Consider the following 14,585-nt stretch of genomic DNA (forward strand, 5'->3'; position numbering starts at 1 on the left):
CATACAGAAGAGGATAGGGTTCGTGAACTGGAAGGCAGGTCAGCAAAAAAAACAGTGTGGAATTCAGAGCTTGAAAAAAAAATGAAAAAAAAAAAAAAGGCATGAGAGACCTACAAGACAAAGTCAAATAGTCTAGCACACATATAGTTAGTACCCCCACAATGAGAGGAGAGAGAATAACGCAGAAGTAATAGTGAAGAGACAATATCTGAATGCTTTTCAAAACTGATGAAAGACATCAACCTCTAGATTTAAAAGATCAGTGAACTCCAAGCAGAATAAATACAAACACTACCACACTTAGGCATATCATAGTCAAACTGCTGAAAACCAAAAACAGCCAGAGGAAAAAAAGACAAATTACCTTCAAAGAAGCAACTTGCAACTGACTTTTCAACAGAAAATATGAACACCAGAAGACCATTGAATGAGTATGTTAAATGCTGAAAGAAAAGAAACTGACAGCTGAGAATTCTATACCCAGTAAAATAGTCTTAAATTTTATGGCAAAATAAAGATATTTTCATTGATTGGAAAATTTGATCTGAAAATTATCAGTCTGAGAATTTATTAGTGGCAGATAACACTATAAGAAATAGGAAGTTCTTCAGACTAAAGGAAAACAATTGCAGACAGAATCCTAGAATTTCAAGATTGAAGAGCACCAGAAATGGTAAATATGTCAGTAACTATAAAAGGAAATTGACTGCTGAAAGAAATAATAATAACAATGTCTTATAGGAAGACACAACATATGTAAAAATAAAATATATAATAATAACATAAACATGGGGGGGATATAAGATTCTTGCACAGGGAGTAGCACTAGGTCAAGAATACATATAATGTCTAAGGTGATCACTAAAAGAACAGTACAAAAGATACCATTTAAAGAGCAAATAGAGCACACAAAACAACAATTTTTAAAATATTTGATTAACCCAAAAGAAATAAGAAAAGGAAGAAAAAAGAAACCAAGGATAGGATAAACAGAAAAAATAAATAGCAAGATGATACACTTCAAACCAACTATGTAAGTAATTGCTGATATTTAAATGAACTAAATATTCAATTAAAAGGTAAAGATTTTCAGGATGAAAAAAATAAGACTCAATTATACACTGTTTAAAAGAGGCACACAAATATAAGAACAGAGATGGGCTGAAAGCGTTGTTTTTAACGAAAAACAGAGAAACAGCATTTTCTCTCCCTTACATGGGCAGGCAGCATTTGCACATGTGAGGCAGGGCCTTTATTCCAGTTGGGTTGGAGGCCACCTATACCTTCGCTCAGGACATGGAACAGAAGATACATGCTTGCTGTTTGGAGGTGGGGAAGGCTCCCAGCCCCCTTCTCAAGCCCTTCTTGGGGTTTCCTCAAGAATAGAACATTTGCTAATCCAAACAGGATGGACTCTCGAATACTGAGAGAGCATGTTTTTTACATCATTTGTTTTATTTTATTTTTTTTATTTTTATTTTTTGAGACAGGGTCTTGTTCTATTCCCCAGGCTGGAGTACAGCAGCACAGTCATAACTCACTGCAGCCTTGAACTCCTGGGCTCTAGCGATCCTCCTGCCTCAGCCTCCTGAGTCACCAGGACTACAGGTGCGCACTTCCATGCCCAGCTAAGTTTTAAATTTTTTGTAGAGACAGGGTCTCACGTTGTTGCCCATGCTGGTCTCAAACTCCTGTGCTTATGTGATCTTCCCACCTTGGTCTCCCAGAGTACTGGGATTACAGGTGTGAGCCACTGAGCCCAGCAGGGATCACTTGTTATAAATGCACTTGGAGGAGCCATTCTGTTTTTCACTTGTGTTCTTGTCTCTAATGGCCCGCTAGGGTAAGATCCGGGTTTGGCTTTAGGGAAAGGGAGGGGCCTGCCTTAGGTAAAATCATATGGCTCTATCTCCACTTACCAGAAAAATGCTGCATTTTTAAGGCAAAACCAAGAAAACCAAAGTAAAATGGTATTTTGAATTCCCATTGGCCACTCTACTCATGGGAGGATAGATGTCCAGGACCAAGAAGGTTTTAGGCACTCAAGGGTTCCTGGCCATAACACAATAAAGTTCCATTAAGGAGTAAAATAGAATTCAACAATATATTAAAAGAATAATACATCTTGACTAAGTGGGGTTTACTCCAGGAATGCAGGTTTGAATTCAAAATTCAAAAAATGTAATTTACCACATCAACAGGATAAAGGACAAAAGCTATATGATTATCACAGTAGAAGCAAAAAAAGCATTTGACAGAATTCAACACCTATTTATGATTTTTTTTTAACTCTCTTGGCTAACTGGAAATAGACAAAACATCCTCTCTACACAACAATCAATTGAAGATAGATCATAGACCTAAATTAAAAGCCAAAATCTCTAGTTTCTAGAGGGAAATCTAAGAGAATATCTTTGTAATTTTAATGTAAGCAAAAATTTCTTAGAGAACAAAAACATCTACTTTCTGATTTTAAAATATATTACAAAGCTACAGTAATCAAGACGGTGTGGTACCGGCATAAAAACAGACATATAAACCAATGGAATAGAATATAAAGCCTCGGCCGGGCGCAGTGGCTCAAGCCTCTAATCCCAGCACTTTGGGAGGCCAAGGCAGGCAGATCATGAGGTCAGGAGATCGAGACCATCCTGGCTAACACGGCGAAACCTTGTCTCTACTAAAAATAAAAAAATAAAAAAAATAGCCAGGTGTGGTGGCAGGCACCTGTAGTCCCAGCTACTCGGGAGGCTGAGGCAGGAGAATGGTGTGAACCTGTGAGACGGAGCTTGCAGTGAACCAAGATCACGCCACTGCACTCTAGCCTGGACGACAGAGCAAGACTCTGTCTCAAAAAAAATTAAATTAAATTAAAAAATAAAGCCTCACATATGTAGCCAAATGATATTCAACAAAAGTGCCAAGACCACTCAATTGGGAAAGACAGTCTCTACAACAAATGGTGCTGGGAAAACCTAATTGCCACATGCAAAAGAGTAAAACTGGACCCTTATTTTACACCATATACAAAAATGAACTCAAAATGAATTAAATACCTAAACATAATACCCAAAATTGTAAAAACTCCTAGAAAAAAATATGGAAGGAAAGCTTCATAACATTGGATTAGGCCAATGATATGACACTAAAAAACAGGCAATGAAAGCAAAAATAGACATTAAACGTGAAAACTTCTGCGTATCAAAAAACATAATCAGGCTGGGTGTGGTGGCTCACACCTATAATCCCAGCACTTTGAAAGGTCAAGGCAGGTCGATCACCTAAGGTCAGCAGTTCGAGACCAGCCTGGACAAAATGATGAAACCCCGTCTCTACTAAAAATATAAAATTAGATGGGTATGGTGGTGGGTGCCTGTAATCCCAGCTACTGGGGAGGCTGAGGCAGGAGAATCGCTTGAACCAGGGAGGTGAAGGTTGCAGTGAGCTGAGATCGCACCATTGCACTCCAGCCTGGGTAACAACAGCGAACCTCCATTTCAAAACAAACAAACAAACAAACAAATAAAAACCACAATCAACAACGAACCCAATGAAAAAGAAGCTTACAAGATGGGAGAAAGTATTTGAAAATCATATCCCTGATAAGAGGTTAATATCTATAATATATAAATAACTCCTACAACTTAAAAACAACACCCAATTTTAAAATGGGCAAAAACTTTAATAAGTGCAAGAAAATATTTCAACATCATTAGTCACTAGAGGAATGCAAATTAAAATCATTAGTAAGATACCACTATAAACCTAGTAGGATGACTATTTTTAACAGTTTCATTGAAGTATAACTGACATGCAATAACCGGTTTCTATTTAATGTGTACATATCCATCACCTGCAAAAGTTTCTTCCTGCTTCTTTGAGCTCTCACCCTTCCAACCCTCATCAGCCCCTAATCCCCAAACAACCAGTTATCTGCTGTCACACTATAAATTTGTTTGCATTTCCTAAAATTTTATATAAATAGATGCAGATGTAAATGGTTGGGAAAAAATAAATCATACAATATGTACAGGTTTTTGTTTGGCTTCTCTCACTAAGCATAATTATTTTGAAATCCAACCACATTATATAACGTATCAATTCTTCATTCTGTTTTATTGCTGAGTGATATTCCATAAACCATAGTTTATAACTCAACTATTGATGGACATTTGAATTGTTTCTAGTTTGGGGCTGTTACAAAAAAATACTGCTGGCCGGGCGCGGTGGCTCACACCTGTAATCCCAGCACTGTGGGAGGCCGAGACGGGCAGATCATCAGGTCAGGAGATCGAGACCATCCTGGCTAACACAGTGAAACCCCGTCTCTACTAAAAAATACAAAAAACTAGCCAGGCGAGGTGGCGGGCGCCTGTAGCCCCAGCTACTTGGGAGGCTGAGGCAGGAGAATGGCATAAACCCAGGAGGCAGAGCTTGCAGTGAGCTGAGATCCGGCCACTGTACTCCAGCCTGGGTGACAGAGCGAGACTCCGTCTCAAAAATAAATAAATAAATAAATAAATAAATAAAATAAAAAATACTGCTGTGAACATTTATGTATGTAGTCTTTACCCGGGCATATGCTTTCATAGAAGTGGAACAGCTGACTCATATCATAGGGGCACATTTAACTTTATTAAGAAACTGCCAAAATGCTTTCCAAAGCAGTTGTACCATTATACGTTCCCATTAGCCATGCAGGAGAGTTTCAGCTCCTTCATATACCATCTTAGTATGATCAATATTGTTTAATTTCAGCCATTCTAATAAGATAAATGGTATCTTTAGCGGTTTTAATAAGTATGTCTCTTCTAATGAATAAATATTGAGCATTGCTTTCCATGCTTCTATATATTTTCTTTGGTGAATGACAGAGCAGGAGCACCGTCATCGCGGACAAACACCACCACTTTAAGTTCCAGCTCCCTTTCTAGCCTCATGCATTTCAAGGAAATCACTTCTAACTACAAGCAGACAGAAAGGGCAGACAGTAAAACACTGATAAGACAGCTCCGGCACAGAGGGAGGTCAGGGAAAAGTCTCTTGGGTAACTGCTAAACTTCACCCTCATACAATGGGCCCCAGTAAAACAGTGGGTCTTAATAAGCACATTCCTTTCCCTTCAGGTGCACTAAGATAGGGAAGCTAAAAGCAGAGGGGATATGCCTGCAGCTGCAGAAAGATGTAGGGGAACAGACACACAACTCTCCCTCCCAGGTAAGCACAACAAAGAGACACAGAAGCAGTCCAAGCCTCTGATAAACTCTCCCACCCTGAATCCTTAAAAACTCTTAGTCTGTAAGAGAGTGTGGCTCTAACCTAACTCAGCCAGCCGCCCCTCTCAGGTTTATTCAAAATAAACCTGTCCCTGCTGACTGTCGAGCTGTCCTTCGTGTTTCCTCTTTAATTCTTACAGTGAAGTTTCTTCAAATTTGTGGTCTATCCAAACCTTTTTCTAATGTTTTTATTGTATTATTTGTTTCCTTATTGAGTTCTGAGAGTTCATATATTCTAAATAGGAGCTTTATCAGATATAGGATTTGCAAATATCTTCTCCCAGTCTGTGGTTTATCTTTCTGTTCTCTTAACAATGTCTTTTGAAGAGCAGAAGTTTTTAAGTTTGATAAACTGTTACTAACTTGATATTTTATTAATTGTGCTCTACTGGTGTTGCATCCAAACAATCTTTGCCTAAACCAAGGTCACAAAGGTTTTCTCCCATGATTTCTTCTAGAAGTTTTAGTTTTAACTTTTGCCTTTAGTTCTATGATCCATTTTGAATTGTTTTTGTTTGTTTTTACAGAGTCTTGCTTTGTCGCCCAGGCTGTAGTGCAGTGGCGTGATCTTGGCTCACTGCAGCCTCCACCTCCCAGGTTCAAGCCATTCTCGTGCTTCAGCCTCCTGGGTAGCTGGGATTGCAGGCCGGCACCACCATGCCTGGCTAATTTTTTGTATGTTTAGCAGATGGGGTCTTCTCATGTTGGTCAGGCTGGTCTCGAACTCCTGGCCTCAAGTGATCTTCCCACCTCAGCCTCCCAAAGTGCTTGGATTACAGGCATGAACCACCATGCACAGCCCATTTTGAGCTGCTTTTTGTATGTGGTGTGAAGTGTGGATCCAAGTTCATTGCTTTAAGTCTGTCTTTTCTCCACTGAATTGCCTTTGCACCTTTGTCGGAAACAGATGTCCGTATATGTATGGGTGTATCTCTGGACTTTCTGTGCCATTCCATTGATCTATTTGTCTGTCTCTATGCCATTACCACACTGTCTTAATTACCATGGCTTCACAATAAGTCTTGAAATCAGGCAATGTTAGCGCTTCATCTTAGTTTCCTTTGCCAAAGCTATTTTGACTGGTTTATATAAATTTTAGAATCAGTGTGTCAATTTCTGCAAAAATTCTTCTGGGATATTGATTGGTATTTCAGTTAACCTACAAATTAATTTGGAGATAATTTTATTCTTAATCAGAGAGTCTTCTACCCATTAACAGTAAATCTTTTTTTTTTTTTTTTTTTTTTTGAGACGGAGTCTTGCTCTGTCGCCCAGGCGGGAGTGCAGTGGCACGATCTCGGCTCACTGCAAGCTCCGCCTCCCAGGTTCACGCCATTCTCCCGCCTCAGCCTCCAAGTAGCTGGGACTACAGGTGCCCGCCACCACGCCCGGCTAGTTTTTTGTATTTTTAGTAGAGACGGGGTTTCACCATGTTAGCCAGGATGGTCTCGATCTCCTGACCTCGTGATCCACCCGCCTCGGCCTCCCAAAGTGCTGGGATTACAGGCTTGAGCCACCGCGCCCGGCAACAGTAAATCTTCTACACTTTGTCTCAACAATGTTTTGTAGTACTTTTCTGTGTACTTACATATCTTGGTATTTCATGTTTTATGTTATCGTATATGTATCTTTTACTTCCATTTCTGACTGTTCATTGCTAGTATATAGAAATACAATTGATTTTTTATACTGATTTTGTATCCTGCAACCTTGTTAAACTCCTTACTAACTCTTTTTAGTAAAATCCACTGGATTTTCTACATAGACAATTAGTCAACTACAAATAAAAAGTTTTATTTCTTCCTTTCCAATCTGAATGCCTTTTTTTTCCTTCTCTAACTGTCCTCTACACTTCTAGTCTAACTTTGAATCGAAGTGGCATGTCTTATTCCTGGTCAGGGCAAAGTACTCAGCCTTTCACCATTAGGTGTGAAGTTAGTTTTAGGTTTTTTCACAGATGCACTTCCTCAGGTTGAGGAAGTTTTTTTCTATTTTGCTAAATGTTTTTATCAGAAATGGATGTTGAATTTTGTCAAATGACTTTATTATAACAAGATAATCACATAGTTTTTCACTTTAAGTTTATTAATATAATAAAATATTGATTTTCAAATATTAAACCAACCTTGTATATCTAGGGTAAACCCTATTTGATCATGATATATTACCCTTCTTATATATTGCTGGATTTTATCTGCAAAAGTTTTGTTAAGATATTTTGCATTTATGCTTATGAGGGATATTAATCAATTGTTTGTTTCTTTCTTTCTTTCTTTCCTTTTCTTTTTCACTTTCTTCTTATAATGTCTTAGTCAGGTTTTGGTACCAAGTTGCCTCATGAGTTGGGAAGTATTGTATCCTTTTCAACTTTCTGGAAGAGTTTCTGTAGAACTTATATTACTTCTCCTTCAAATATTTGGTAAAATTCACCAGGGAAGCCATTTAGGCCTGGAGATATCTTTGTGAAGAGCGTTTTAAACTACAAATTTAATTTCTTTGATATAAGGATATTTGGGTTATCTGCTTCTTCTTGTGTAAGCTTTAGTAGTTTGTGTCTTTCAAGGAGTTTATTTCATATAAGTTGCCAAATTTATTGTATAAAGTTGTTTATAGTATTTCATTGTTATCCTTTTAACATCTGTAGAGTCAGCAGTGATGTCATCCCATTTATTCCTGATATTGGTAATTTGTGTCTTCTGTCTCTTTTTCCTGCCCAGTCTAGCTGGAGGTTTATCAATTTAATTGATCTTTTCAAAGAACCAGCTTCTGGCTTCATTGATTTTCCCTATTATTTTTTACTTTTCTGTTTCATCGATTTCCATTCTAATCTTTATTATTTCCTTTCTTCTATTTACTTTGGGTTCAACTTGCTCTTTCTTTCTTTCCTTCTTCTTTCTTTCTTTCTTTCTTTTCTTTCTTTCATTGAGATGGGGTCTCGTTATGTTGCCCAGGCTGGTCTTGAACTCCTGGGTTCAAATGATCCCCCCACCTGCCTCCCAAAGTCGTGAGCCACTGCACCAGGCCTCTTTCTAGTTTCTTAATGTGGAAGTTGAGGCTAGTGATTTGAACTTTTTTCCTTCTAGTATAGGAATTTAGTGTTATAAATTTCCCCCTTACTACTGTTTTTTGTGGCATCTCATAAATTTTGAAATGTTATATTTTCATTTTCATTCAGTTCAAAATGTTTTCTAACTTCCCTCTGGATTTCTTTTTTGGCCCATGGGTTATTTAGAAGTGTGTCATTTATCTTCCAAATATTTAGGGATATTTCAAAGATATTTCTGTTTTTGATTTATAATTCAGTTTCACTGGGATCAGAGAACATACTCTGTATGGCATAAATCCTTTTGAAATTATTGAGATTTGTTTTGTGGCCCAGAATATGGTCTGTTTGAATTAATGTTCTGTGTGCACTTAAAAATAATGTTGGCCAGGCGCAGTGGCTCACGCCTGTAATCCCAGCACTTTGGGAGGCCGAGGCGGGCGGATCATGAGGTCGAGAGATCGAGACCATTGTGGCTAACATGGTGAAATCCCATCTCTACTAAAATTCCAAAAAAAAATTTATCTGGGTGTGGTGGCGCTCACCTGTAGTCCTAGCAACTCAGGCGGCTGAGGCAAGAGAATGGCGTGAACCCGGGAGGCGGAGGTTGCAGTGAGCCGAGATTGCGCCACTGCACTCCAGCCTGGCGACAGAGCGAGACTCCGTCTCAAAATAATAATAATAATAATAATAATAATAATGTTTATTTTGTTTATGAATGGAGTGATCTATAAATGTCAATTAAGTAAAATTGTTTGATAGTGTTATTCAAGTATTCTATATCATTAATGATTTTCTGTAGAGTTGTCTTATAAATTATTGAGAGAAGAGTATTGAAATATCATGCCATAATCATAGATTATTAAAATTTAAAATAATAACAGATCAAACACCAAATGTTGATGAAGACGCAGAGGTAGAAATGCAAAACAGTTTGGTCGTTTCTCATAAAGTTTCAATACACTTAACCATACAACCCAGTCGTTCTGCTTCTAAATACTTACCCAACAGAAATGAAAACAATGTTTAAAACAGCTTCATTCATAATCACCCAAAACTGACAATGACCCAAATGTCCTATAACTGGTGAATGGATTAACAAACTATGACAGAGCCATACAGTGGAATAATACTCAGCAATAAAAAGAACAAACTACTGAAACATTCAACAACACAGATGAATCTAAAATTGATTATGCTAAGTGAAAGTTAGAATTTCACTCAGCTACATGTGTATGTTTCCATTTATGATAATCTGGAAAAGGCAAAACTATAGAGACAAAACAGATCAATGGCTGCCAGGGGTTAGGAGAAGGAAATAGAGTTTATTATGAGGAGACATGAGGTCGCTTTTTGGGGTAATGTCTATATCTTGATTGTGATACCAATTACACAATTCTATGCATTCATGAAACCTCATAGAACTATATACTTTTAAAACGTGCTTTTATTGGATGTAAATTACACTTCAAAAATCTGATTTTTAAAACAATCAAGCTTCTAAAAAAAACACTAGATATTATATTTAGGGGATAGTCAAAGACGTCTTTGAAAGATACAAAAAATGGGTGACATCAGCAAGATGGTAGAATAGGAAGATCCAGCACCTCCTTCCCCTTATGGAGACACTGACTGAACAACAGTACATGGACCAGAAACCAGGACCATTCATCCCAGATGAATGCAAAACAAACAAACACACACACACACACACACACACACACACCAGCTGCACTGAAGCCAGTAGGAAAATTCATGGTGCTCACTTGTAATCCCTCCTCCTGGCTCAGTGAAGCAGATTGGGAAGGAACCCCCAGCTTCCAGCTTCTCCCTGGGAGGGAAAGACTGAGATGTACATCTAACATGCAGACTTTTCAGAGGGCTGCATGATGAACCAGTTTCTGTCTTGCCTGAATCTAAGCACTGACAGGAAGGGGCACCAGACTGGGCTACTAAGAACAAAGGTGACAATTTAGACTAGCATACACTCACTATCAGAGTCCCTCCTGCCGCTCTGAGAAATGAGTAGGGAAAATAACCCAACTTCCAGCTTCTCCCTGAGGAAGCAGATTTGGAGCATATATATCCAGTGTTAGCCTTTGTTAGCCTTTGAGGGGTACCCAAGAGACTGGTTTCTGTCTTGCCTCTCTCAGACTATTGAAGGACCCAGCATATTCTAGAGGCCTGGGGGAAGCTTGTAGCAGCTCTAGAGAACTTGCAGTACTCCAAACAGACACCAGAGGGAGCAAGAGATAATGGACTCCTAAAAAAAATAAACTTATGCATGTAAATTGCAAATTTACTGCCGCTAAAGAAATTGAGGTATATGAATTTTTTGACAAAGAATTCTAAGTAACCATGATAAAAATGCTCAACAAGCTCAGAAACAATACATGAACAAAATGAGAATACCAGTGAGGACCCAGAAAATATAGAAAAGAACCAAACAGAGGCCAGCCATGGTGGCCCACAACTATAATCCCAACACTTTGGGAAGCTTAGGTGGGCGGATCACTTGAGCTCAGGAATTCAAGGCCAGCCTGGGCAACATGGTGAAACCCTGTCTCTACAAACAATACAAAAAATTAGCCAGGCGTGATGGCATGCACCTGTAGTCCCAGCTACTCAGGAGGCTGAGGTGGGAAGATCACTTGAGGCTGGGAGGTCAAGGCTTCAGTGAGCTGAATTCATGCCACTGCACTCAAGCCTGGGTGGCAGAGCAAGACCCCATCTCGAAGAAAGAAAAAAAAAAAAATTCTAGAGCCAAAGATGAAAAATAAAATAATTGAATTCAAAGGTCATCTACAGTAGACTTGATCAAGCAGAAGGAAAAATCAGCAGACTTGAAGATATCCAGTCAAAGAAGCAAAAAGAAAAAAGAATTTTAAAGAGTAAAGAAAGCCTAAGGGATTTATGAGACATCGTCAAATGGACAATATATGCATTATGGTAGTACCAGAAGGAGGAGAGAGAGAGAGAGAAAGGGACAAAAAGCTTATTTTAGTAAATAATGGCTGAAAATGTTTCAAATCTTAAAAAGGAAAAGAAACCTATATTTAAGAAGCTCAAGGGATTCCAACTAGGATAAAGTCAAAGTAATCCACAAGGAGACACATTATAAAAAGAACAAAAACTCGGCCAGGTGCAGTGCTGTAATCCCAGCACTCTGGGAGGCTGAGGCAGGCAGATCACGAGGTCAGGAGATCGAGACCATCCTGGCGAACATGGTGAAACCCCATCTCTACTACAAATACAAAAAATTAGCCGGGCGTGGTGGTGGGTGCCTGTAGGCCCAGCTAGTCAGGAGGCTGAGGCAGGAGAATGGCATGAATCCAGGAGGTGGAGCTTGCAGTAAGCCGAGATCACACCACTGCATTCCAGCCTAGGTGACACAGTGAGACTCTGTCACAAAAAAAATAAATAAATAAATAATAATAAAAATAAAAAATAAAAAATAACAAAAACAAAAAAATCTCATCCAAAAATACTATATCCAGGAAAGTTGTCCTTTAAAAATGAAGGAAACATAAAACTTTTCCCAGATAAATAAAAACAAGAGGAGTTCATCACCATTAGACCTGCCTTTAAATAAATGCTAAAGGGACCCCTTCAAGTTGAAACAAAAGAATGCTAGGCAGGAACACGAAAGCATATGAAAATACAAAACTTTCTGATAAATGTACTTAGAAAAATACAGAATGCTGTAATACTGTAATGGTGGTACATAAGTCACTTTTAATTCTTTTTTTTTTTCTTTCTTTTTTTAGACGGAGTGTCACTCTGTTGCCCAGGCTGGAGTGCAGTGGCATGATCTCGGCTCACTGCAACCTCCGCCTACCAGGTTCAAATGATTCTCCTGCCTCAGCCTCTCAAGTAGCTGGGATTACAGGAATGCACCACCATGCCCGGCTAATTTTTGTATTTTTAGTAGAGACAGGGCACTACAAAAAAAAAAAAAAAAAAAGGAAGACAGCACAGGAGGAAAAGGGGACAAAAAAGTGTTGGGATTAGAGGAGTGAGCCATCACACCTGGCCCTAATTGTTTCTTGACATGAACGGTGGCTATGTGGGGATGTGTTTACTTTGTCAAAATTCACCAAGCTGAACCCTTCGAGTTTGTATGGGGTTTTTTTTATATATACAATGCAACAATTAAGTTTATTTTTTAAAAGAGAAAGGAATATGCCTTATCAGATATATGATTTGCAAAATATACATAGGTGAATAATATTGGGTGAATGGGTGAATAGATGGAAGGACCATTTGCTGAACGGACAATTGGGCAGACTGTAATATTATTTAAGCAAAGGCATTTGCTGTGGCCTGAGAGTCCCTCCCCACAGAGTACAAAGTTCATACCAGCTTATGTTCAGACAGGGACAGAGAAAAGAAGGGCCATGGGCATGGCTGAGCTTCAGCAGGACCCATACCAATGGCATCACCGGAGAGTTTCCAAGCCTTGACGTCCCGGTCCTGGCCAGCGCTGATAACCAACTGGAAGTTGTCCACATACAGGATGTCTGCCACACTATCCAAATGGCCCTTCCAGGTAATCAGGAGCGTGGGGGGAACCAGGGAAATGGTATGGCCAGCCACCACCTATAGGGGACAGTACAGGAGAAACACTTATACCAAGACCACTACACAGGCTAATCAGAAGACACCTAAGACTGCAGGCAGCAGAGCCCAGCTGGAAGGGCCCTGGGACACTGGCTGGGGTTCTAGTTTTAGATGTGTTCCACATGAACTTACTTGTGACCTTACATAGGTCCCGACACTTCTCTGGCCCTCAGTGGCCCCTGAGGTAAAACCATAAAAAGCACTTGCATCTGACCACATTGTTTACCAAGTGCCTGTATACACATTATTCCATTTGAACCTCATAACCTTATAGGAAATATATAATTCTCACTGACTTACAGAGGGGAAGAGTGAGAGTCAGACATGTTCAATAACTAGACTAAGCCCACATAGCTAGAAAGTGATAGGGCCAGGGCAAGAGCCTCAGTCTTCTAAAGTTTTTTAGTTGGGCATTGGGAGATGAATAGAGTGAGCAATGGGGTGATAAATCACATTACACTGAGAGAATAAAACTACTGAACTGGAAAATTAGTGAAAATGACCATTTTTAAATAAAACAAGATTAATAAAGGGGGACTTATTCGACCATATTCAAGTATGGAAAGTCAGAAAAATAAACTTTAAATTTTAAGCAAAGCAATGGAAGACAATAGAAAGCTCAGAAACCAACCCGAATGTACGTAAAACTTTGGTATATAGTAAGAGTGGTAACAGAAAACATGACTCAATAAACAGTAGTGGGATACCTGATGAACTATAAGACAAACCTATGTTGTTATCTTTTATCCTACAACAAAATAAATACTAGATGCATTGAAGATTTTGTTTTCAATGAAATCATAAAACACCTACAAAAGAATGAATCAATGTTTATCTTTTCTCTAAGAAAGTGATAGGCAAATGAAAATATCACAATGGGAACAAAAACAGACTTGAACACCAAAAAATATATTGTAATTTTTAAATCATCATAAATAAAATTAACAAGCAAGTGACAAATTTGGGGGGATATTTATAATCCACATGATAGACAATGAGTTAATCTTTTCATATATTTTTATTGTTTTTTTTTTTAAGAGATGGGGTCTCACTATATTGCCCAGGCTGGTCTCGAACTCTTAGGCTCAAGCGATCCGTCCACCTTGGCCTCCCAGAGAGCTGGGATTACAGGCATGATCCACCATGCCCAGCCTAATATATTTTTAACTAATTATACAACATTTATAAAAGATAGTTACCACAATGGAAAAGTAGGCAAAGCACATGAAGAGACAATTCACAAAGTTATACAAAGCCAATAGAATAAGAAAAGATGTCAATATCACTAATAAACAAAGGCATCTTAATTAAAATCAAAAGAAACCATTTGCACCTAAAAATCAACCAAAAATGTTTTGCTCACTTAGGACATTTATTTATTGAATGTCTTCTATAAGAAAGACACTCTGATAGATCTAGAGGATCCTCAGACGAATACTACTAATAAATTCTTTAGGTTGTCAAAGATAAAACAAAACAGGCTAATGAAATGCAAAACTGTATAAACCTTCTGGAGTGCAATTTTGTAGCATACATGAAAGGCCTTAAAATGGCTTACGTTCTTTTACATACTCTTTCCTTGGGACAAATTACTAGATGTGCAAATAAACAACTATAAACAACAAAAAAAGGTTTGTGAAAAAGAA

General features: G+C 38.5%; 1 protein-coding gene across 1 annotated transcript in view; it reads right to left on the minus strand.

The window, feature by feature from the left end:
* EFCAB8 (EF-hand calcium binding domain 8) overlaps positions 1–14,585 on the minus strand; it is a 106,954-nt gene that overhangs the window by 4,830 nt on the left and 87,539 nt on the right. The window contains exon 23 of the mRNA XM_025398228.1: positions 12,750–12,918. Coding sequence (XP_025254013.1) covers positions 12,750–12,918 — 169 coding nt within the window. The remainder of the gene's footprint in view (positions 1–12,749; positions 12,919–14,585) is intronic.

Source organism: Theropithecus gelada, chromosome 10, assembly GCF_003255815.1.
Source record: "Theropithecus gelada isolate Dixy chromosome 10, Tgel_1.0, whole genome shotgun sequence".
Taxonomy (NCBI): domain Eukaryota; kingdom Metazoa; phylum Chordata; class Mammalia; order Primates; family Cercopithecidae; genus Theropithecus; species Theropithecus gelada.